Raw genomic sequence first — 25,926 nt, 5'->3', positions numbered from 1 at the left:
TCGCCTCCAGCCCCTGACAAGCTTGCTTTAGCTTTCAGTTAAAGGTAGGGCTCTCATTTCCTGCACTAAGCTGTCAGGCTGTTGTTGTGTCTCCATTAACCACTCACACCTCACCCCAGATGGCCACGTTTTGGCAATCACGCAGAGCGCTTCATGTGTTTTCAACACTGTACCTCCTCCCACTCCGCCCCCCAAAACCTTCAAAATCTGGTGTGTGGTTTGCAAGCGCAATGGGGCTTGCCAGCACCCACCCCTGCCCTGTCCCCCCATGTCCCTCGGGAGCCTGGCCCCGCTCCCCGGACCTCCTTACCCGTACAGATGAAGCCAGGCAAACCTCCATAGATCAGCTCGTCATTGTCCGGTAACACAAACGGGCACCTGGTCTGCACCTCCAGGCAGTATTGCTTGCATGGGATCCGGTGTCGGCACTGGTGTTGGGTCACATTGAAATACTCGGAGCACAGCCAGGCCTTGTAGACAGCCTAGGGGAAGCCACCGACAGGGACATGTCACCTCCCCAAACACTGGGGTAGCCGAAGCATCGCAGAGACACTGGGACGCACGTGTCTGGGGGGTGCATGTGTGTGTGCGCCACCCCCAATCCCGTGCCTTTTCCACAGGGAAAAAGGGGAAGGGAGAATTCCTCTCAGCTCATGTGAGGAATGTGTGTCAGTGCATCAGGGTCGCTTACTGAACTCACCGATCAACTGAAATAAACCACTGGCATGTTGGGACTGTGGAACTCATCTAGCAAACTAAATCCACCACAAAAATAAAGCTAATTAACTACATGGACTAACGTCCCTTACAGATAGGCACTGCAACAGACTGCGGTGACTCTGCCAAGACCTGAGAGCTTGCTTCATTGAAAGAAAAATGTAAACACTGCTTATCCCCCGCCCCAGAGCATCCTCCTCCTCCCCAAGACTCCCGCTGCTCCCCCTGGGCAGGGTCGGGATTTACACCTTCTCTAAAGCACTCTGGTCCCCATCAGCTCTGAACACGGGACAGCAGAACAGACCATGGGCTGAACTTTATTGGAAATTTCCAGCAGGCAGCGCTTTGGAAAAGCTACTGGCCAGAAGCAGGTGGGCATCGCTGGGATGCAGTGCATGCAGCTGCTGCAGCCTCAGACTCGGCCCTCTCTGCCACCAAAAAACTCCTTCCCTGCCTTCCCCACCCCTCTACCCACTTCTGGGGGAGATTCCCCATTCACAGAAGCCTAGCACTTCACTGTGCCGTTTCTTTTGGCTCAAAGGGGCAGACCCTGGGGGGAACACCTTCATTTTACAGGCATACTCTGACACTCGAAGGTACCAAACAGCATTACGGATGCCCCTGTGTGCTCCACTTGCCTTTCCACTCGTTAGAGCTGTGCCTGGCAACATTTCCTGATGCAAAAGCACCTGGGGGTTCACCTGCAACCGCAAGGCTGTGCCACAACCCCTGCCTCTCCAGCCTGCGCAGTTACTGGTCCTCCTCCCTTGGGTCCACTGCCAACAGCACAGCCACTTGCGAGCAGGACAGAGAAAGCGGCTTCCATCTGCAGCTGGCCGAGATGGCCCTTCTCGGCACAAACCAGCTCTTCCCTTCCACCCTCCGCGCGTGCGTGCCTCTTGCAGCCGGCTGGGCACAGCCCAGATGGCTTCGGTTAAGAGCGTATCTCCCGCATCCCCCCTTATCTCCCGAGCATCAGGCATGGGTGGAAATTGTTTGTCTTCGCTCTCTGTAAAAGGGAGGGAGATCTCTCATTTCTCATGGTGAGCAGTCATTCCTCAGGCTGCAAGAAACCCGTGACACCGCTGGGAAGAGCAGCACCCTCCGTAGCGCTTCCAGCTCATCTATGAATATATCTAGGCACTAGCAACAGTGTTAAGGTCATGGTAATGACCACATCCAACTTCCTTTGAAACCAACTAGAAAGGACTCCCCGTGATTCAAAGGGAATGAATTTCCCTCCTCAGCAGGCTTGGAGAAAACCCCGTGCTCCTCCTTCCAGCTGCATTTTTATTTTCTGGAGTCTTTAAAAACATCACTTCTTTGTTTCCCCATGTTTTCCATAGATCCTTATCATCATTTGTTTGGACCATGGTAGATGTCCAGGATTAAAGCTGGTTGGGAAATTCTTGGCAAGTTATTTTAGTCTCTTTTTTTTTTTTTCTCCCTGGAAAATGCCAAATCATGAAAACCAGAATTTTCATGGAAGCATGTTAGTTTTGGTGAAACTTTTATCACAAAAAGTTTAATCAGGACCAGGACACAATATATAGGGCAAGCATTTCAGAGCAGTCAATAGCCCTGTGGTCAGGACTTTCAGCTGGGATGTGGGAAATTCAGCTGTGGTCCTGCTTTTTCTGCCTGGCCTGTTGGATGTTAACTGCTTTGACAAAGTGGAACAGCTCCAAAGAAGGGACTGACTCTGCAATCAGACTGCAAAGACACAACTGGGAGGGAGAGCTTTGAGGCCTGGATCTGCATCTGTCCGAGGTGATTCCCCTGGGGTGGAGAAGAGGAGGGGAGACAGGCAGGGTGAGCACAGCCCATGCTCCAGAGATGCCACAACCCCGTCCCAACGTGTGTTCTCCCCACTGGCCTCTGCTCCCGCAGGAACAGTGTAGGGAGCAAGGGGACAGTGGGGCAGTGAGGAGGACACAGAAAGACCCCTTAGCAAGGTAGAACCTCTGCAAACATGAGGAGCTTTTCTCCTTTGGGAAAGCAGCACCTATCATTGCTCTCCATGGGACCTCAACAAGGTGTAAAGGAAGGTTAGATGTCTCAGAGGACACCGACACGTTATGATAGATGGGACAGAGAACCAGAAGATATAAAATGGGCTTCAAACCATCCACCAACAGTCCTGGACTTGGCCAGACAGGATGCATCCCTACATCAGCCCGAGGACTCGACAAACCCCTGCCTTGACACGATGCTGTTATTTACGTGTGACTACAGGCACACGGGTAATCTGGACCAAAACGGAGAGGACCCTGCATCAAGGAGCCTGCAGATGCAAAGACACGCTGTGTGATAGCTCGAAATCTGGGGACGTCTCTGGCATCCCATCCCCTTCTCCCTTTTAGAGGGCAGGCAGGCACACAGACCTGCCCCCAGCAAGCCCTCCTGGGGAAATTGCTAGGAAACACATTTTCTGAAGAGTTTTTAGGTCTACTGGAGACTTCAGGCATCCAGGAAGGGGTGAGTTTCTTTAATTTCAATCTTCAAAAATAAGTTATTATTGGGCTGCTTTTATAGGCAACAGAGAGAGGGCATCCTGAGAACAACGCAGCCCTTCAAAGCACTGGAGTACCCCAAGCGTCCAACAGCGAGGGGGTTGGAGGGGTTGCCCTCTTTCCCTGTTGGCTGTAGAGGATTTCTGGAAGCCAATGTAGACTAGCTGCTTGAATTTTAAATGACTGGACTTGGGTGGGATGATTCCCCAAAGTCATAAACTTTCCAGGATTAGAAACTGGATGCATTAACTACACCCCAAACAGACTGCAAATTTAAACAAGAGTTAAGGTACGTACCACAGAAAGATAACTTGCCACTCCCTTTTTGTGATTAAGCCCTTGGGCTTTTTCTATGCAACCAGTCTGCCAGTCACATAGCACCAAAAGTGTCCTGCCACTTCAGCCTCTCCCTTGCAAGTGCACTTCAATGCTCCACGGTAATGAACAATAACTAGCAAATAGGTGAAGTGCATCATTTATATACAGCTCGCAGCATTATATGTGCTCACAAAAATTCTGCTGTAAATGCGAAGTGACGGCACATGCGACAACAGACCCCTGCATCCACTCACGAAGGGGTCATGAACGGGAAAGGGATCAAAGCTGCAAGGTGACGCAGCCAGCACACCGCCCAGGGCCAGCGGCTGGTGTCCCTCCCTGGGGCGAGCAGCTGTGCGAGGCTGCTGCTCCTTGCTTCTCCGGGGGCCGAACGGTGCCAAGGGGAAACAGAAGGGCTGCACAGGGACCCCCACAAGCCATGTCTGCAGGGTAACTGCTCCGTAAGGACAAGGTTACCTGCTCTCCCACCTGGCAGCCCTGGCAGACCCCCTGCAAGCCCGGGGCAGAGCCGGATGGGTACGGCTGGTGTGCCCGGCCCCATGTGCCAGCCCAGAGGCCGGGGGTGGAAGGATCGCATGGGACACACCGAGTCTGTCCCACCAGCTCAGCCTGTTTTCCAGGCCCTCATCTGACTTAGCATTTAACATCTCCATCAACGGGACTTCTTTGCGTTTCCCGAGGAGGCTCTTTTACCACTGAAAGCACTTATCTTGCTGCCTACAAGTTTTCCTTCATACTTGACCTACATTTTTCTATCCAAAAGTTCATTCCCTTCAATCATTCCATAAACCATTCCTCTCCCTCCTTTCTGTTTACACATTTCTGATATTTGCAGATGTCTCATGCTCCCCATTTAGTCGTAACTTAGGCCTAAGCTCGACTGATTTACTCTTTCGCTTTCCTGTGAGTCTCCCTCCCAGCCCTTTCATCATCCTGACTCTCCCCTGCGCTGCTTCCCAGAGCCCAGTCGAAGCCCAGTCGCATTCACCACTCCCACCTGGGGACACGTGCAGACTGCTGAGGAGGGATGCTGTTACACCTGACCCCTGGCAGAGAACCGTGGCTGTCACCTGCACTGTCCCAGCTCCGGCTCTGGGCTGCAGTGTCCCACTGTTCGGCCCCGGAGGCACAAGGGGCAGCCAGCACGGGAGACTCCTGAGAGCTTGGTAAGAAGGAGCTTGGGTTGGTTCATCCCGCTCTCCTGTGGAAACACAGCTTGCACGAGGAGATCCTGCATCGATCTGCATGTTTTCTCCCTAAAATGTTTCTGTTGATGCCTACCAGGGAAGTTTGGCAGAGGGCTGGGGTCTCAGACGAGGACATTCCCCTGAATTTAATGAAAATACTGAGTGAAAGGCTGCAAAGAGCTGCTGGTACCTCTGCCGCCAGAGAGGGCAGAGGATGTGCTCTCACCCAGAAACTGCAACTAGGCACCAGGACTGCCCGGGTGCCTTCCCCTTTCCCTTTTCTTTGAGGGCACCCACCTGCCCAGAGGAAAGCACCGGAGCTGTGCGGCTGCCTCGGTCCCAGCCGGCCCTCGCCTTGCTGGGCTGCGGGTCCTCCGGGGGCTGCAGCAGGCATTCCCGCAGCTGTGCGTGACAGAAACTGCCCACGTCTGTTCAAAAACAAAGACAGCAAAAACCTGCTGGTGCAACAGCGCTGGCAGCTGCCCCACTCCACTGGGATCAGGCTGAGATGCGAGCAGATCTTTACAAGACTCCAGCATCCTCCCGTCACGCATCTGCAAAAATCAGCACTACGGGCAAGGAGCAAACTCCCTGGGATGCTCAAACACAGCCTTATGGCTTTGGTTTTTCAACAGCTTCCAATATCTCTGAGCTTACCCCACACAACCTCCTTTATCTTGCTGTTATAAAAGATGTGTGAGAATTTAGGACAGGAAGAAATTTATTCTCTGCTTAAATCAATGGCAAAAAGCTCACTGGTTTCTTTTATGGTTTCTTCAGGAAGTGACTTTGGTTGCAATCAGTGTTTTCTTCCATTCTGTTTTTGCTTTTGGCTGATCTCCAGCCTGGCCAAGGAAATATAAGTGACCTGAACTCCAAAAAGCTCTATTTTAGTGCCCTCTTCCTGCCATTTTAGCCCAGAGGACTGGCTAGATGACTCTCAGACAGCAAAAGTAGTTTTGCTGCCTAGGAAAGGGGCCAACTTCAGACACCTAATTTATATGTGAGGAGGAGGAGGACAGGCTATCTATCTGCATCTGAATTTTGCAGGTGTGCCGAAATGCCCCATCTTAAAAGACATTTAAAAGAAACAAAAGGAATTGGACTTCCAGTAACTATCTAATTAAGCTACCTGTCTGCTCACGCTTCCACGGGTATCTGACAGCAGCAGGCAGAGGGACGGCCTTTTCGCAGGCACTTATGTGCCAAATTGAGTTCCGCGCTGCCTGCACTTCTCCCGCTGCCTGCTGTCAGTACCAGGATAGCATCCCCCATCAAACAGCTTTTCCAGAGTCTTTCTGCATTCTTAGCATTTCTGCACAAAATAACATACTCATTTTTTTCAATACCAGTCTAGCTGCTGCCAGTATTTTGTAAACACTGGCGTTGCCTGTTAAACCACCCCAGCTAAATTTCAGGAAAGCCAAGGGGCAGGGATGGAGCAGCATCCTGTGGATGCAACACCTTTGCAGAGGATGCAGTGCTTGGGATAGTCTGGATGCCCACCAGGACCACCAGCTGTAATTAACCCAACGAGCTGCTGTTTTCCATTAGAGCAGGCATCAATGTTTAGGAAGTTTTCCCCAGGATAATCCTGCTAATGGTGCAGGGGGCCCGCACCCGCTTCTCTGGAAGGGGGATTTGCAGACCGGAGGGGGGTGAGGATAAGGAGGGCAGAGAGGGAAGCCTTCCCCTACAAAATAACCTCGTTCTGCACAGAAGAGTCAAGACTTGGTGCTCATCTCCTGCAAGGGTGGGGAGTTCACCCAGAGCACTGCCCAGGGGCACCCCCCACCCACACTGCTCCCACTGAGGGGACGCACAAGGAGAGTGGAGCTGCCGATCAGCAGTAATAAGTGGTTACACCAGGTGCAGGCAATTTGGATGCTCTGAGAAACAGAACGCGAGTTTATAGCTTGGCAAAGCTGCCCAGGGCTGTACTTAATTGCAATAATATTGGGCTCTGCTGACTGATCCAAGGAAACACTGGGGTCAACTCTGGAAGGAGACCCAGGAGCGTGCTTGGGCTGGTAGTTCATGCTGGAAGTTGCTGGGCTCTGCTGTCACGACTCTCCTCCTCCTCTTCGCTGCTGCTGAGGCCACGAGTACTCAAGCTGGCTGCAGCTGCACAGGGCTGGGGCGGTACGTGAGCATCCATCAAACCCCCCTCAGCCCCGCTGGGCTCACTGCTCCCTCAGACCAGACCCCACCAGCACCCCGCAACCTGCCCGAAACCTTCCTCCCAAAACTGCCCGGGTCACCGACGCCCGCAGAGGGCTCACTCGTATCTTGCTCATCAGGACACTGCATGTGCCCAGCCACCAGCTTCCAGGTGGACAGAGAGAAATCCCTGACCGCCCCTGCCAGACTCCCCTGGCTGAGAGCTGCCCCCTCCCCTCCCAGTGCGGTTCTGGGACTCACATTTCCATTATGGCCTGAGATGAGCATCTGGAGTGGCTGTGCCTCATTAATCTTGGACACAGGGAAATGAGGATTGCTAATTAGCTGCTTGGCACCTCTCCAATCTCTGGCACATCAGGGTGCAGCACAGGAAACTGGGGTGTGTGTGTGTGGGGGGAGCGGGAAGAAGAGCCCCCTTGGATGGCAGAGGATTAAGGGAACGCCAACATCCACGGCCAGCCAGGAGTCACAAACACAAGCTGCAATGTCCAGTTACCACTGTATTCAATTACTGCTGCCTGTAATTCTGATGTTAACAATGTTGAGCTTTTTAAACAGATTTTTTTTTGTTTTTTAAATTAGCCTTGCTATAGGCTCTTCTAACATCGTATCTGTAACAGCTGGTTTTGGGGTAACTTCTTTGATAGTTCTGGAGCTGTGCTATCCTTGCCTCGCCACATTCACATGCTCTGGTTTTGGGGAAGGAGGTGGGAGAAACCCAAGCCAACCCCAAAACCCAACAACTGTGTGCATTTTTTGTTAAATTATTGGTTTTACTTATTTTTTTTATATAAAGTTGACTTTTGCCTGACGATGACAGCTGTGGAGCCATGGATCTTCCATTTCACAACTGGGGGAAGCAAGAGGTGGGGTGCCTCTGCCCACTGTACCCTGGCACCGTAGGGCATGGAGGGGAGTCAGCGTCTGGCTCCAGGGATTGCTACCAAGGCTGCCAACAGGAACAGCATGGGATGGGGACATGCACTCGGTGGGAATAAGGCTGGCTGCATGCAGGCTGCAGGGTGCTGGGAACAGCACCAATGTGAACCCCATCCACTTGCCGGAGTGGGTGATCCTCAAAACACCGCTGGAAACACCGCATCGTGCTGCTGGACCAGCATCCCGCCTGCTGCCCACTGGGGCTGGCTGGCACGTGCCCATGCCAGGCTCTCTGCTATCCTGAGGCCCACCCCTCCCCAGGATTTGTTTTCCCATTAGTTTTCCCCCAGCCATCCCATGCACAAAGCCAGTTTGCATCCTGGCTTGTCACCCCAGCGCTATGATCACGTGGCATGCCACGGCAGAATGGGGGCAGGGGGTGCTGAGCCAGGTCTGGCACCCATCAGGCTTGTCCTCAGGGACAGTCCTGGGCAGAAGACACCCCTGTGCTCCCCAGCCACTGCTTCCCACCCACGTCCCAGGACCAGACCTGCATCCCTTGACCTCAATGATGAAGTCACTCCCAAATTACCCAGAAGCAACGTTAAGTCAGAGCCACCCACTCTCAACACCTTCGATTACTTTGTGAAGAAGCTCATAGTTTTTAGCATTTTAGTTTTAATTCCTTTAATGCAAGAACAACCTGAATGCCCCTTCTTTTATAGCGGGGGGGGGGAAAAAAAGCTCCCCAAAATAACCCCCTCCAAGCTACTCCAAACAAGTCTGAGATGCGCACAACTCCCTATGGACTCATCTTTCAAAACTAAGAGAGAACAGCTTTAAAGCACGACTTCCACGCACCTTACACACTCAAAACCCAGGTTAACAATCCTATTGCACTAAAGTTCACAATACCAGGTAGCTCAACACACACCTTGGGAACATCTGGAGGAGCAAAGGACAGGAGAACAAGCATCTGAGCCTGCAAACACATGCACCCCTTCAACACACCCACGAGTGTGCCGGGCCAGGGGCTGTCCCAGGACCTGGTTAGCAGTGCCAGCTCCCAGCCCGGGGATGCTATCAGGGGACTGGCACCACATTTACAGGCTTATTTCTTTGCTAATCTGCTCGTTGCAAGCGAGGGCTGTCGCATGTGGAGGCCAGGGAAAAGCCTGGTCATCCCAGTGGATGCAACTTGGAAAAAACCCAGGAGGAATAGCCCGTAATTGTGGTTTGGACCAAAACAGGAAGCATCCCCTGCAACAGCGGTGCTCCCAGCCTTGCTTCGGCACCGGGCAGCCCTCAGCAGCTCTGTGGCCGGGACTGCGCTTAGGGGACACGGCACTTGGCACCCCAGCGCGGCTGTGTGGCTGCTTCTATTACACAGGAAGCAAGAACAAAAATAATCACGCTAATTAACATCACAGCTTGACAAATGCAAAGGCAGTGACCACGGCTAAGCCTGCTCACTTTCTGCATCCAGTACCCGCGTGCCTGCATGGCACAGGGCCCCCCCATTTCCCCGCACCCCCATGCACCCCCCAGCAAAACACCCCATACAGATTCTCGCTGCAGGGCAGGGTCACAGCACCCAGTGCAGGAGCTGGCACTGCAGCCACAGCAACGCGGGGTGCAGGGGCACAGGTGTGGGACCTGGGGCCACAGGACAGGCAGCGGCGCCTGGAGCCCCTTCCCTCCCACCGCAGCTCCTGCCTTGCCCTGCGCTGGTTTGCCACGGTGGCCCCGTGGCCATTGGGACCCGGATGGGGCTCGCCCCTGCGGTCCAGCTGCCTGCCTCCAGCCACCCAGCCCTGCCTGCCCACTCCTGCGGACCCCAGCCCACTGCAGTAGGCTTTTGATACCGTCTCACTGCTTGAAAACATTGCAATCCCCATGAAATAATATTCATTTAATTATCAAACTCCACCTTGGGATAGATGCGTCCTTCCTCCAAGGGAGGATGACGATGAGGTGGAAGCATTCTGCTCACTGCAACCCACAGTGCCCAGCTCTTGCTCTAGCATACACGATGTCGGCAGCGTGTTCAGTCCCCCGCTGCACCCTGGATCTGTCCCCTCTTCTCACCCTGTGATTTCTTCTGGCAGTGACTACCCTCGCTTGGACAGTGTCTAGTACAATGTGGCCCCAGTCTTGGTGGGCTGCCTGCAGGCACTGCTGTAAAACAAATGTATTGAATCCAAACGAAATGCACATGGAGCGTGCTCCTTCTAGAAGTGCCTTGGAAGGAAGGTCTGGGCCCCATTGTGCTACAGGCTGTGCAAACACCAGCAGCAGTCTCTGTCCTGAGGAACGTCTGATGCACACAAGCCCGAGAGCACAGTAAAGGCAGACGGGACCAGCACTCCCACACTGAGCCCGTCGAGCGAGAGCAGATACAGTAAACCCAGACTGCTGCTTTATGCTCTCCTTTCAGGAAAGGTTTTGGCTGGGGTTTAGAGAGAAGACCAGCTCACCAGGAAGATGAGGCCAGGATGGGAGGGTGAAGGTATGCGTGGGAAGGGGATGGATACCAGGAGACTGGGACAAACAACTGGGGGCCAGGGAACAAGCAGCTTCTCCTCAGCATCTGGAGGGCTTTGTCCTTCTCCACCTCCCCTGAGACACCACATGGCAGGGCCCAGGGGGGAGGATGTCCCAGAGCTGGGGGGAGGCCAGGCCATGCAGACACCAAGCCCCCTCCCCGCAGCCCTGACCCTGCCAGCTCGTGAGGGCTCCAGCACACCATGGCAGCCCCAGCCCAGGGTGGGAAATGGCAAAACAGACCAGCATCACCCGGCCCAGACACACCCCGGCATGGGCGCACCCACCCCTGTCCTGCTCCCACAGGCTGGCCACAGAGGAGCTGGGAGAGGGGACAGCTCAGTCATGCAGCCGTCCCTTGCTGGGGATGTGCCAAGTCCTCCCTCCCGAAAACACTCTGGTTACTGTGCAGCCAGGGATGCATTTCAGCAGGTCCCCAGAACCACAGCCCTTCCCTCTCTCCTACCCAGGCAGCGATGCTGCTGGGATGCTCCAGCATAGAGCTCCCCTTCCCTGTCTGGGCACAGGAGCCCAACCCTCGGTGCTTGCAGGCAGGCTGCACCCCTGCACCGGGACTAAGCCTTTAGCCTCCCAGAGAAGCTTCTGACACAACGCTTTTTCATGGGAAGGCCAGTGGGAAGCAGATGAGGCAGAGAACCCCACCACTGGTGTGCAGCCACGTGGGAAGCATTTCCACACTGATCCCTGTCAGAGCGGGGTCAAGGCAGAAACAAAACCTGAATAACCCAGTAACAAAGGACGAGCGACTCCAGCTACCCACCTACAGACTGGTCAAGTGTCATGACAAGACAATGATGAGAAATGAAATTTCCCCTGAGCAGCCTGTCTGAGGCCACAGGAGGCTCGAGCATCTCCAGCAACACAGATGCTGGTGCAGAGTAACCGAATAACCACTCCTTAACCGCCCCCCCAGCACACGGCCCTGCCTGGCTGCCCTGCAGAGGTGACTGACCTAAACGCTAACGGCAAGAGATGGTGACAGGAGAAAGAAGAGCAGCAGAAGGCAAGAAAAAGCCAAGCAGAGGCTGGGAGAGCAGCATTTCGCTTCAGCACTGCACTTCTTTAAGCAGCTATAACTGCACCGTGGCTCAGCTACAAAAACAAGGAGACAACGGGGACAGGCTGGGGGAAGCATCCCATCCCGAGCGCTGCACTCCCGCAAGCACCCGTTGGGCAGCAGGAGCCTGGCTGCAGGAAGACAGAATCTGGAGGACCATTAACCAGCATCCTAAAACAATTCCTGAGGTTTGCAGAGTGCCTCAGAAGGTGGCAGGGCTCAGGGAGGCAGGCAGGAGGGCTGCTTCCAAACGCAGCCATGTCTGAGCCGTAGTTGTCCTAGCCAGCACGGCTCCGGAAAGCCATGTGCCCAGCACTCACCGGCCAGCCCCCGGCCAGGCTGCGGGTAACCTCTGGGTTAGTTAGCAGCCCAGCCTCCTATCAGCCCAATCACTTTAAAAGTAATTAAAGACTGCTAGGAAGCTGAAGATGAACACCACTGAGTTGAGACAGAGGGAAAGTCAGGTCCCTGCAATCTATTAGCATTGCTTGAGGAATTCACTCCCATTAGATACTGCTGCAGCCAGGAGCTTAGCAGGATTCAAAAGTAGATTAAACATTCATACAGATAATGAGAACATCCTGTTATATCAGATAGGATATAAAAAAATAAAGGCTAGACACTTCAGTGCCACGAGCCATAAATTACCCACCCGCTGACGGGGGCAAGGAAGAAGTTTTTCGGCAGAGCGGGTGCTTTTACCGTCCAAGGAAGCAGTTAGGCTGGACCATTCTTTTCAATAGGGTGCGAGTGCCCAGCCCAGCAAGGGTCATGCTGGGGTGTCACAACAGGGCTGCCCTCACAACTGACACACGTGAGGGCCCAATCCTGCGTGCTGCCAGGAGCCCCTTGCTCTCGCTCAAGTGCTTGCATGGTACGCAGCATCCCACACAGACCCATTTCGCATGAACAGGAATACAACATGGTACAGGGTCTAAGGCACACCCCGCAGCGGGAGGAACCTGGCCTGCCTCACACCGTGCCTGATGTACCTCACGGAGGGGATGAGCAGCAGGAACTGGCTTTTCCCAGCTCCCTTACGCAGCAAACAGTGGGAAGACAGGAGCATCCTGCCTCGGCAGCCCAGCTCGCAGGCACCCTTCGGGGTCTTGAGGGAGGTGCACAGTCTCCCACACTGATGCTGGGGTTGTTTAGGCAGCTGCAAGGGCCTGTTACACTTAACTTGTGTGCAGAGATCCCTTAAATATAGCAAACAATTTTCTACACATTTATCACCACTCCTGGCAGCTTCTACTGACAAAGACAACAGAACTGGACATGGTTCCTGTCAGACCTGAAACCTCTTTTTTTTTTTTTTTTTTTTTTTATCCCTGGCTGAACACCACTTGCAGAAATTTCCTCGTCGCTTCCAGGTGGGGCCTTACAGCACCCAGGGAGGTGGGGAAAACCCCAAGATAACTCCCAGTCTCCATGGTGAGCAGCAGGCAGATGCTCCTACCTGGCACTACTCCTCCTCAGGCACTGAGCCTCAAGGGATGCGCTCCTGCAGGGAAGCCCCATCCCTGCTGCTTTACCCTGGAGCATGCCCAGGACAGGCACGGGCTCTCCTCTCATGCTGCCACAAATGCAGCTGCGCATCTGCTTGGTCCTCCTGTGCCTGCCCTGCCCATAGGCTGTCTTTCCCTCCCAAGCCAAGAGCCAGGATGCGGGCAAGCCCTGGGGGTTCCCTGGCCACCGCTGCCTGCCAGACCCTCGAAAACAGCCAGCACACGGAGCCTGGGGGCTGCATGCCCAGCACCCCACCACCCACAGAGCAAATGGGTGCAGGAGGGAAGGCAGCAAGTTGCAGTCAGAGTGCTGCAAGACAAGGGGGTGAGCAAAGAGGCTGGCATTTTTGGTAGCATTAATACACAGAGACTTGAACTTCCAAAGCATGGTATGAAAGTTATTTATCCTCTGCAGAGTGGAAGCGCTTCCTCTGCATTTCATAGATCGCATCACAGAATCACAGCCTGGTTTGGGCTGTGAGGGAGCTGACAGCCCCCCGAGCCCCAACCCCCCGCCAGGGGCAGGGACACCTCCCACCAGCCCAGGTTGCCCCCAGCCCCGTCCAGCCTGGCCCTGAGCACCCCCAGGGATGGGGCACCCACAGCTGCTCTGGGCAGCCTCTGCCAGCGCCGCCCTCACAGGGCAGAATTTCTTCCCAGTATCTGCCCTAAGTCTGCCCTCGGTCAGCTTAGAGCCATTCCCCCCCGCCCTGTCACTGCACCCCCCATACAAAGCCCCTCCCCAGCTTTCTTGTCGGCCCCTTCAGGTACTGGAAGGTGCCACAAGGTCTCCCCGGAGCCTGCTTTGCTCCAGGCTGAGCAGCCCCAGCTCTCTCAGCCTGCTGGCATAGGAGAGGGGCGGGCTCCAGCCCTCTGACCACCTTTGCGGCCTCCTCCAGTCTTGCTCCGACAGGTCCATGTCCCTTTTACATTGGGACCCAGAGCTGGACACAATACTGCAGGGAGGGTCTCACCAGAGCGGAGGGGGACAACCACCTCCCTTGCCCTGCTGGCCACACTGCTTGTGGTGCAGCCCAGGATTCAGTTGACTTTCTGGGCTGCGAGCACACATGGCCAGGCCATCAAGCTTTCTGTCCATGAGCACCCCCAAGTCCTTCTCCTCAGGGCTGCTCTTGCTCCATTCTCTGCCCAGCAAGAAGCATCCAGAGAGCCACCCTGTGCCCTGGGCTCACTGCTGCCCCAGGACTGTGCTCTGAGCCAGCCCTCCATCCCGGCAGCTACTGCTGTTCCCCGTCAATCTCATTCTGACAGAAAAGCAATGAAAGACAACAAACAAGTAACACATCAGGGCAAATGCTGCTCTTGCGTACATATGCAGAGGCTTCTGCAGACACTGCTTTGCCACCCGTGCCGCAGAGGTATGAGGGGAACACTGGGCAAATTTCATAAACACCATTCAGTCAAATGCCTTGATTTTTTGCAAGCACCTCCTCAGGTGTATTTTCCACATGTCCAACCAGCTCAGTATCAGGCTGCAACACACCAAGTGCTTCCAACCCAGGTATGACAGCTAGCAGGCTTGCTTTGCGGGCATGGCTGGGCTCAGGGCACCGCACAGGGAAGCTCTGCTGCCCGCTTAAGAGAAATGGCCTCACTCAGAGTTACAAAGATCCAAATAACTTACAGGTGTACAGATCTAAACCACACATCTACAAACTAAGCAGGAGGCAGCAAAAAAATCACAGGACTTCGGTGTCACACATGCCTTGCCTGCACAAACATCCCTCCTCAGCAGGCAGGCAGATACACTCCCTGGACACAGAGATTTCTGATCCTTGCCAGTCCCACAGGAAGCAGGGCCAGGCTAAGGCGGGGGTGACAGATGCATGGAACAGGTTACAAAATTTTGCCAAACACAAGCAACAAACAGCACTTCTACAAATGGTGTTTCTGCTAGAAGCCATGCGCTGAAGAACCCCAGGGATCAAATAAGGATCTGGAGACTGCAGACTGCATCCAGTAGCAAAATCATGCTGACTGCACCAGGCAGCCAGTGCAGGGAGCCAGCAAAACATGCCGTGCTTCTCTACCACACCAATACCTCTCCCATCACCTACTCATGCCTGCTCCCTCCAGCCAGCCTGAGCCATTGGGTGGGATCAGGAAGAACAGGAGTTCCTGGACATCTTTGGGATGGAGGTGGAAGCAGAGACTGCAGGGAACATCTCAAACATACCATCAGAGCACTCTGCAAACACAAACCAGCATCTGCACACCCAGGTATCCCCTGTCCCCACACTGGGGGCTGCAGGCCCTTTAGTAACAGCTCACACATGGCAAGGGGAAGAGAGCGGCTGCTGCCTGTGAAATAACCATTGCCAACAGCTGACCTTGCTTGCCCTGGGCTCAGTCAGGCTGCCAGACCCTGCCTGCCCACCCCTCCTGCCCAGTGAGAGCTCAAAGAGCTGGGACCACCCAGGCATGGGGAATATGCAGGGGAAGAGGTGGCCATGGATGAGGACTTCTCTCTCCCTCCACAAGCATCTCCTGCCCTGGTTTGCAGAGGCAGGTCTGTGTGGTGGGCAAGCTGCAAGCAGTGGTTGGTAATGTGGCTGCCTGGGAACATTCTGGCTAAAGGTTTTATTCCCTTTTTGAATACACCACTTCTTCGAAACTGACGCATCTCATGGGAAGACAGTAGCTTGCTCCCCTGGTCTAGAATGGAAGCTCTAGTGAAAGCAGGTGGAGATGCCCCAGGAGTGGGGCTGAAGGGGTCCTGGGGTGGGATGAGGGCCCAGGGAAACCAGGACCTGCCCCGACTCATCCCTAGAGGCCCCCAGAAGCAGGGGCTTTGGGGATGATGCTGGAGACCTTGTTGGGAGGAATAAACCATCCAGAGCAGAGCTCCCATCTGATCTTGGCCTGGTGGTAGTTGCTTTATATCCTCAGCCATGAGGACCGATCTTTTACAGCTTACTTCTTGGCTATGGGGTCATTCTTACTCTCTACCATCCAGCTGCACAGAATATGACACTGAAGACCAGGAGCAGGTCGGGGAGAGACCCAGGTCTGGAGTGGGCTGAAGTTTGCACTCTTAGTATGCTAAATGCAAAAATACAGCTCTTGCTCCCCCTGCACTGGTCAGCCCCTGCCGCCCTTCCTAAAACATGCCTGTTTAAAAACTTCCAAGAAAATCTCTGCTTGTCTCCACTCCCTCTGTGACAACCAATAGTGGAGACTGCTGGGCATTGCTGCAGCGCGGTGCCCGCAGGCACGAGGTGCACTAGGTTCCCTGTTCTGGAGTAAACACAGATCCTGTTCCTGCCACTGGTGCTGGCTTCAGCCCCCCTCTCCAGCTCCCCTTACCATTGTACACCCCTTCACCCTCCTGCAGCCTCTGTCCACCACAAGTGCTGCAGAAGCTGCCGTGCAGAGGTAACATGTCAGCCAAGATGCCAAACACATGTATCTTTTACACCTGAGGAGATGAACAGGGCAGGCAGGATTTCCCTTCTGCAGTTGGGACAAGGAGCACTGGGATGCTTATGCAGGCGGGTCTCCGGAAAGCCAAAAACTTGCCCAGCAATGCTGTTCCATGCTGCCTTTTTTAACGCAACAGCCACATCAGCAGAGTTTGGGGGAGCCCATGGTGGCTGCCCGCACCCAGCACCACTCCTCCCTCTGACACCTCAGGAGCACGGCTGGGAGAGGCCCCGGGGAGAAGCCAAGAGCAAAAGCCAAACAGGGAAGAGCAGCGAGGCTAAACTGGTTGAGCCCCCCCCCCGGCGGGCAGCTACCGGCTCTGCCCACAGGAGCTGGGGCTGGAGGCAGCGTGGACAGATGGCTACTTCTCCGCCAAGCAGCCTCCGTGTCTCATTCACAGATTTGCTGTCCCTGAGTCATTGCCCTTCAAACGACAGCCGAGCCGAGCTTCCTCTGCGTGGAGCCAGGCATGAGTCGCATCCTAATGGCATCCCAGTGACAGCAGGAATAGCCCCTGGCAGTCAGGTATACCCTGCGCTCCTGCCTCTGCTGCCTCCAACCCTGGCAGGCAGCTCCAGAGCCGGGCAGCAGGGGGAAAGCCTCGTGGGGCATCTGCAGGGCCAGGCCTGGGGCCCTGGGATGTTTCCATGAGACCCCCGCTGCTTCCTGGGGTGTGGAGGGGCTGGGGCTGCTGCGGGTGGTCCTCAGGGCTCCCCCGCACTGAGCCCTGTGGTGGTGCCTGGGGTCTCTGCCATGGGGGGAGGCCAGGTTGTGTGTGACCCTCGCTGTGCTCAAAAGGCTTCTTTCCTGATGCAACAGATGCCTGCCCCCGGACAGGGACCCAGTGAAACCCTTTGTGTGAGCAAGTCCAGCGATGTCCTGGGTTCAGGCAGACATTGTGCGCGTCCTTTTGCACCTCTCAGTGCCCAGCTGTGGGGAGGGTGCTGCCTCCTCTCCCCCGGCAGTGCAAGGATGCTCACACAGCTGGCAGTCAGCGTGACACTAGCAGATGCCTTTGTCCGTGGGGATACCATGCATCACTGCCTGTTACAAAAAGCAGCACTGCAAGCCATGCCTAGTCTGGGCCACCCCAGGCAGCCCATGGCAATGGATGCGTACAGAAAAGGGGGGACCTGGGCGGGTTGTGAAATTTTAGCAGGTCACACATTTTGCCAATACTGTCACACATGCTGCTGGGCGCACTGGCTCCCAGAGGCTGCCTGCACCCAACGGGACTATGGCACACTGGACGCTTTCCAAAAAGCATCATTAGCTGCTGAAGTATCACACCGTGCCTTTGCTGCTGGAGATGAGCCTGCTTCTCTGAGGTCGTTCCACCCCGCGAGCGAAGCCTCCATGTGCATCGTGCTCCCAGGGCCGGGCACATGCAGAAAGGAGCCTGGGCGTGCGTGCATGCAGCACTGGAGGCAGCAGGCGCAGCCAGGAGCACACGGGAGCGGGAACAGGCGCTGGCGCCTGCGTCACTTGTAGCTACTTGGTGACAGTTTGATGGAGACAGATCTCTCACCCTCCCTTGCACTCTTCCCTGCACCATTTGCCAACCTGCCTGTTGCTGCACGGAGACTTGCTGCCTTTATAAACTCCTATTTTTTTCCCTTAAGCGCCACTGACAGACGTTAACAATAGACAATGAACCAGCCCAAAGCAGGCAGGCGACCACCATGGAAATCAGTGGTAAATTGCCCCCATTCACACCCCAGGCTGCTTTGCCCCACAGCAACCATGTAAGTCCGGCCACCAGCCCACGGCACACACCCAGGCATCTTGAGATGCCTCGATCCCAAGCAAAGCTCAAGACTGTCCAAGCACCGGCTCAGCATCCCCCTTCCCTCCCAGCTTGCAGTGCTCCTATGCATCCCAGGCACCACTGGAGCATTCCTGACACCTTGATGCTTTTTTTTTAATTACAGAGCAAATTCATTTCATCAGTTCATTTTTTGGTTCTTCTGTTTTTTGATCTTTGATCTCTGTTTTCAAGCATCTAGGTGGCACCTGACACAAGGCGCACTAATTGGGCTGTGGCCAGGTAACTGCACACCTAAACGCAAACATTCCTTTTGTTCAAATTCTTTACACAATTTGCTTACATGGAATCAGTGTGTAACATGGAGCTGCATGCTTGGCTAAGCTCACGCACATGGTTTTGCTAAAGCTGCCAAATGACTTACTGCGCTGATCCACTGGAATTACTCTGGAATTTACTCTGGAACTTTTTTTTCACCTCATGAAATGCCAGTAAAGCTCCACCTTACCATCCAGGCTTGTTTCTGAGGAAAAGCTCCAGGTGCAGATACCAGAGCTGCCCGGGTGCTTGGGAGCAGCCTCTCCCCTCCTGGGTGCCACTGCTCCTGGTGCAGCACCCACGAGCCCATCAATGCTGCAAGAGGGGACGTAGCCCAGGGTGCAGCTTTGCTGTCACCCATCAGTGGATTCTCTGGAAGCCGTAATATTAATGTAACCCCACACTTTTTAAAAAAAAAAATTAAGCAAGATTTTGGTGAAACCACTTTTGCTGTGGGTCTTGAAGGACCTCCCCTCTGTGTACGAGCCTCCATGCAAAGAGCTATCCACACTCAGAGCCAGAGTGCACCAGGTTGTGCAGCGTTTTGTATAAGCCTAGCCCAGACAAACTCAATTTGAGCTGCTTTTGTGAAGGTAAAATGCTGCTTTGGTTCCCCCAAGAGGCATCCCTAGCACTGGGATGCCCCCAAGACATGGCCCTCCCAAAGCTGCTGGCCCTGGTGTGCTTGGGTTTCTAAAAGATGTTCTGCAGGGAGGGACGCTCAGCAGAGGCACCAATCGCTGATGCTATTTCTGGCTAAACAAGAGCAAGAGAACAGGACCCCTGGAGGGAGCTGAACCCAGACACCACAGATTTGCTCCCCAGGTACTCAGTGGGGGCTTTGCCGCCTGGTAAAGACTGTGCCAGGTGCAATGTCAAGGCACCTTACAGGGGCACAAGCCTCTGCCTCTTACTGCATCACCTGGGCACCCGCAGCAGGGAAACACCAGCATGTCCTGAAAGCCTTGGGCGTGAAATCCTGCCCTGCCAGGCTCCCCCAGGCAGGCTCTCTGGTAGGTAACGGGGAAACCAGAGGTGCAGAAACAGATCTGGCCAGGGTCACAGCAGGATTCAACAGCCACCAGCCCACGCACGCAGAGAAACCCTGGTAATCTAATATAATTTGAGATGCAACAGGTCCTGTCCAGCCTTGCCTTCCCATCAGTGCTCTGTTACCAGCCCTGGCCCTGCAGCTCCTGGCTGTCAGTCCTTCTCTCTCCACAGCTTTGTTTCTTGCAACCTAATGACTCCTTAATTCAGCTGGCTTTGTCCCATAGATCTTGATTTGCCCTAGTATTGGTGGGAGCATGCAGTTTTAGGAGAGCTCTCCACAGCGGCTGTTCGTGAGGGAGACAGCAAAAACACAGCGCTCTGCCATTGCAGAAGCAAACCTCTCATCTGGCGGTGGCTGAGCTGGAGCGACGCCGCTTTTTGCCTGTTCGGATAAAAGGGCGCAAACCAGCCAAAAGCATCCCGCAGGGCATCGCTTCAGAGGGATGGGGATTTCTCCCTGCACTAAAGTCCTGCAAAGCCTGAGCTGACAGCTCGCGTGCTGCAAGGGCTGCTGCTGCCCCGCATTTCCCGAGGGATAGTCAGCTGCAACACGTACGTCACCAGGCCATGACCTCCTCCAGCCCTTCTGAAGGATGCTACCAACGTGGCACCACAACCACTCAGAGCACAAAGTTCATCATGTCTTGCAGTGCCAAAGGGTACAAGTAGAGCAGGAAGAGGGGAGATGGAGGTGGCAGATGGCTGCTCCTGAATATTTAAATGAATTTTCTCTTTTACAGACCAGCAAACACAAGTATTTTCCACCTCTTTTATGCACATCACCACTAACTAGCACCACAACCCCAGCAGCTGGCACTCGGGTCTTCATGGCAAGAGGCAAAATGTATTTTAGAAGACGGATGGACCTTGCAGATCCACTTCGTCCTCTACCTCCCCTGTTTGCACGGTGCCAGGGACCTTGCCCGTGAGGGGCTGTGACAGTCAGCCTCCACAAAAACCAACACAAAATGCAAGCGAACAATAAACCCAAGAAATGTGTTTTCATGTTTCACTGTTTCTCAGCCATAGGGATTTTTGGTGTTAGCTGTAGGAGTAAGAAGTAAAACATTTTCAGAGTGTGATTTGGAAGCTGACGGCATTGCACAGGAACAACAGTGTATGCAGAAAGAGGGATTTGCCCAGGAATTATTTCCAAGCAGAAAATAAAAAGGCCTAGGAGAGTATTACAGCAATGAGTAATCTAAGCAGCTGAATTACACAGAGACCCCACCATTTCACAGTATTTTTATGCCCTGCAGTGCCCGGGGAGATTTTGGCCCAGCCTCCCCCGAGTGCTCCCCCAAGCTCCAGGTACAGACAGGATCCGGGGTTTGGATACTCAGGATGTTGCTTATCCCCCCCGGCAGCACCTGTCTTTCCCCTGCCGAGCCTTGAAACCGAGGGCAGCCCTCAGGACGATTTATTAACGGGGAACGATGTGCCTTGTGTGTCTCCCGAAACGAACCCGCAACGCTCAGCCGTTCCCAAGTTTTTAACTCGGGGTCAAACCTGCTGCTGTAAGGAACTGGCCGCTCCGGTGGGGCTTTTGTTGTTGTTTTAAAGCAGATGCAATAAAGAGCCAAAATCCCCGGGGTGATTCGGCTGCCAAAGAGCTCAGTGTGTGCTGTTTATTGAGCCGCACTGCTCCTTGGGGATGAAATTACGGGGGGATATGCGGCTCTGCAGAGGGAGGCTGTGTGCTGGTCAGCTGGAGCTGCTTTGCTTCCTCACCTTCTATTTTCCAGCTGCTGTTACGGAATAGGAAGATGCAAATGGAAGGCAGCACTAATCCCCTGCACACAGCCATGTGGCACAGGACCCCAGCTCTCACAGCAAGTGTGGTCCCCTGCCCTGCATACTCACCTAGCCCCAGAAATATTATTTAAATCCTGTTTACTCAGCTACAGGGTGCTCTGCAACCGGACTCCCGCTACAAGGATTTTGTGGGAGCCTCTCACATTGGCCAAGCTGTCTATTATATTTTCCTTCACTCCTCTCCTATTTTGCTGTCATTTGCTCATGTATGTTGTTACCATCAAGCAGTAGCTCTCTGCTGTCACTTAGAAGCGGGTGATTTTAGCATCTGGATAGGAATCACAAATTCAGACTGCCTTAAAAACCCTTCCAGTCAGATTTTCCCAATGCAACGAGTAACTGCAGCCCCTGCTGAAGTCCAGGGGACTCAAAATCAAGCCAAAACTCACTCGTCAACACAACACTGGATGAGTTTGGCATTAGCCTCATTTCACAAATGGGGAACAGCCACCCGAGAGGGCAAGGCTGAGACTCACAGTTGTGAAAGTCTAAAGTAAAGCACCTAAATACATACTGAAGCACCTTAAATAAGTGACCTGATTTTCACAACAGACTGAAACGAGTGGGAGCCACGAGGGCTCGGGTCGGTGCGTGCAGACTCAGACACCTGCACTGGAAATTTCCTCGTGGGTGGCCCGGGTGAGCGCATACATGTTGGCCCTGCTGCTCATGCCCTCCTGTTGCTTCCCAAACACTGCCCGTGAAATTGCAAAGCTGGTGCTTGCAGATGCTTTAAGGATGCAACCGTCAACATGACACAGAGCGAGTTAGGAGGTACATGTCTTGCTGCTGCTACCTGCAGCTCTGCATCTTCTAAGCTTGTTTCCTGCTTTCTCATCAAGGATGTTAAGACCAGCGATGCTTAATGAAGACTCATCTAAGCACAGCTCTGTTTCTAGGGGCTTTGGAGTCCATGGGAACATCTTGCCCAAGACCCAAAAGTAACGATTATTTTCTTATCTCCGTCTCCTTCTCTCTGTGGGTTTCTCTACCAGTGAGCGCAAGTCAGACTCAGCGGAGATGGATGCTCAGGCTGAAGCGAGTGTGTCTGTGCGCTCTACCAGACATGGCATGGGAAGACCCTACTTGTGCTGAGTCCCTGGGAGCAGAAGCAGCACAACAGCGGGCAGCGCCAAATCCCTTCACTCACCACGGAAGCAGAGCAGCAGGACCAAACCGCTCGGTGCAGGCTGAATACTATGTACCTTAGAAACCGCAGGGGGAATTTGGACAAGCAGATTGTAATTACCTGGCCTGGCACTGACCCAGAACGCCAGCACTAGTTCCTTTCCAAACCCAGCTCCTTACAAAAGCAATGCAGAAACGCGGGCCTGAGAGTGGCGGCCAGGATCTCGCCATCATGCCCTTGCTGAAAGACACCGCCTCGGTGTCCCCATCACTGCGCCCCGGTGCTGCTCCTGTGCTGTCCCAGGGGACAAGTGCTGTGCCAAGAGCCACCTGCGACGCAGCAACGGCTCCAAGCGTCTCTCAAAACTCTGCCAGAAGAGCAGTGGCCGAGCCCCGTCCTGTCACCAGGGGGAAAGCTCTGCCACCATCCCTCTGGGGACGATGCTGTAACACACCCCGCCACCTCTCCCCCAAGACGCGGCTCTGAGAAAGGGAAGCAGGTTTAATCATCGAGACCATTACGCTTCCCGGAGGTGACGTCTGGAGGGAGCGTGCACAGGTGAGCCAGGCAGCTTGGAGCAGGCAGAAGCTGGAGGAGCTGCGACTCATGAGGAAGCAGGGCAGCGTCCAGCAGAACCACAGCAGGGCTCCAGAAGGAGACACAACTGTGGCTCTCATTTTGGAGAGGATACGGCACTGTGCTGAGGCTCACTCTGATTGACGCTGGGAGAGGCAATCCATTCGCTTTCGGAACACCGATCATGCCACAGGGCTGGGGACAGTCAGCGATGATGGGGAAAACTCCAAGGGGGCAGGCACATCCCGGCCCCCCCAGCCCATTTCCTTGGGGAGTAGGGGTGGCAGAGCTGGAAAACTGCTGTTTTGTGCAGGGAAGGGGCTCCAGTGCCACGGTTCATCTCAGGTCACTGCTCGTCTGCACACCTCAGCCTAATGATGGCTGGGCAGAGCCGGAGGCAGTGGCGCGGGGCCCCATGCCTGCCCCGTCCTGGCCCGCGTGCATGAAGCGCTGCACAGGCGAGGCTGGAGGGGAGCGGGATGCCTGGAGCCTGGGTGGGCGGGAAGGCACACGTGAGTGCACACAAGTTCGGGCCAAGCCCTCTCTGCCCTCCCGCTCCCACCATCCCCGTCCCAGCTTCCCCGGGGGCTCCGGACCCCTGCCGCCAGCACTGCCAGGCTGGGGGCTCGGGGGGCAGCGGGAGCCCCCCAGCTGACAGGCGGGAGACCGCGGCACTCATCTGAGAGCCAGGACCCCGGGGCTCGGTGGGGCTGCGGGATGGCACGTGGCCCACCCAGCCGGCACCGGGCCAGGCCAGCGGGGGTGAGGAGAGGACCCCAGGACGGACCCTCCTACCTTGCAGTCCGTCAGGCAGGATCTGACCGAGTACTCCTCCGATTGCAAGTACTTCTCCAGCAAGAGGTCGAACTCCTCGTATTTTTCCTGAGCATGTTGGTCCAGCCGCTGGTACGCCTGGACGCAGCTGCTACAGGCCTCCCCGCCCAGCGCCCCGGCCGCCGCCACCACCAAGTCCACCATCAGGTTGTCCACGCTGCAGTCCAGGCCGTCCGGGCCGGCCATCTCCCGCAGCAGGTCCCAGATCGTGTAAGTATCACAAAAGGAGAGGTTGAAGTTCCTAAAGTAAGCCTGCAGGAAGGTCCTCTTGGAGGAGGAGGGAGAGGCGAAGAAGGGGGCGGCGGCGGGGGGCGAGCGGAGGGGCGCGCCGGCCGGGGAGCCCCGCGGCCGCTGCAGGGCGTGCAGCCGGGCGCAGGCCGAGTCCAGGTCGCCGCGGGCGGCGGGGCAGGGCCCGGGGGCCCGGCTGAGGTTCCCCAGCAGGGCCTCGCAGCTGCCGCCCGCCGGCTCGGCCGCCAGCAGGGCCCGCGGCCCGCGGCCCCTCGGCCGCCCGGCGCCGCTCCGCTCCCGCGCCCGCAGCTTGGCCCCGGCGCAGAGCCACAGATGGTCGGAGAGGAGGACGGTGAAGAAGAGGAGCGAGGCCAGCGAGAGGCGCCATTTCTGCGCCCGCTCGGGGTCGGCCACCGGCTTGTCGCTGCGGCGCGGCGCGCAGCACACCGCCCCGCCGCCGGCGCCCCCGCGGGGGTACATCCAGGCGCCGCGGATCATGCTGCGGGGGCGGCGCGGGGGGGCGGCGGCGGCGGCGGCGGGGGGGGGGCACGCCGCGCTGCCGCCGCTGTCACCTGCGGCCGCCGCGCCGCGCCGCCGCCGCCGCCATGCCCGCGCCCCCGCCTACAGGCCGCCGGCCGCCGCCGCCGCCGCCGCGCTGGCTCGGCCCCGCTCCCGCTGCCCGCCCCGGCCCCGGCCCCGGCCGCAGCGCGCCGCCCGCCGCTCGGGGGCATGCCCCGGCCCCCCGCTCACTCGGCTTTCCGCTTCCCCGTCGGCTGCGCCAGCTCGCGGGCCCCGCCGCGCCCGCCGCCGCCGGGCCCCATGCCCTCAGTCTGTCGCCATCTTCGGCCGCGCCGCCAACACCTTGAGGAGCCGCGCCGCCCTGCGCCTGCGCGCCCGGCCCCCCCGCCCCGCCGCCCCGCCGCCCGGCCCCGCCGCCCCCCGCCGCACCGGCAGGTGCCGTGGTGCTGAAGGACAGCTCCTCCCCGCCGCTCCGCCGCCGCGCCGGCCTGCCCCGGGGAGGGGGCGGCGGGCGGGGGCACCCCCACGCGGGGCTCCGCCGACCCGCGGGGGCGCCGAGGAGGGGGCCCCGGGGCAGTCCCGCTGCGGCGCCGGCCGCCGGCCCGGCCGCGGGAGGCACAGCCTGCGCGGGGAGGGGGTCGGTGCTGCGGCGGACGCGGTGCCCGGGGGGCCGCAGGGCCGTGCCGTGCCGTGGCCCACCGCCGGTGGCCTCGGAGAGGAGCCCCCAGCCGCTCCGCTTGTGGGCACCGGGGCAGGATTCCAAGCAGGCACCGAAAGGAAGAGGAGGCCGGATTCCCGGGAGCACCGCTCCTTGTGTCCCGAGCCCAGCCGGTGCCCCGCTCAGGGTTTCTTGGGCAAGTTAACCGGGAGGCTGTCGGCTTCCTGAGAGCGAAAAATGAACGGAGCTCTGCCACGTGAACCCGGCTGTCCGCCAAGCAACAGGCAGAGCCGGCTCTGAGGCTCCTCCGCACACACAGCCGTCCTCACCCCGGTGCACCAGCCCGGCCGCGGGAACTGTGGCAAGTGTTCCCGATTCTGGGGTTCCATCCAGCTCCGTCCCAAAGCCAACCAACCCTTCCACGCCACCCAGCCGTGCTGGCAGCGTCAGAAGTGCTGGAGCCGGTTGTCCGGGCTCCCTCAGACTGGCGTGGGTGGGATGCTGCGGGCACGGGGAAAGTCACTAGAGGCTTTGTCCTTCTCCCGTTTGCCAGCCTGACCTGTGAGGAGCATGAGCCCCACGGCAAAGGGGAGCTTGCGGCGTTTCTGCCTGCTCGGGAGGGCTGTCATCTCAGCCAGTGC

General features: G+C 56.4%; 1 protein-coding gene across 2 annotated transcripts in view; it reads right to left on the bottom strand.

Moving 5' to 3' along the window:
• Nucleotides 1–25,671, bottom strand: part of NALF2 (NALCN channel auxiliary factor 2) — a 34,302-nt gene extending 8,631 nt beyond the window's left edge. For both annotated transcript variants that reach the window (XR_013923949.1, XM_080366299.1), the window contains exons 1-2: nt 23,842–25,671; nt 311–482 (exon numbers count right to left, since the gene is read on the bottom strand). Coding sequence is in view for 1 of the 2 variants with exons in the window: in XM_080366299.1 (XP_080222425.1) it covers nt 311–482; nt 23,842–24,606 (937 nt within the window). In the remaining variant the exon portion in view is untranslated. The remainder of the gene's footprint in view (nt 1–310; nt 483–23,841) is intronic.
• Nucleotides 25,672–25,926: the final 255 nt, after the last annotated feature.

This window comes from Falco punctatus (genome assembly GCF_963210335.1).
Source record: "Falco punctatus genome assembly, chromosome: 15".
In the NCBI taxonomy this organism is placed as follows: domain Eukaryota; kingdom Metazoa; phylum Chordata; class Aves; order Falconiformes; family Falconidae; genus Falco; species Falco punctatus.
Note: the sequence above shows the minus strand (reverse complement) of the source record. Positions and strands in the feature narration are given on the sequence as shown.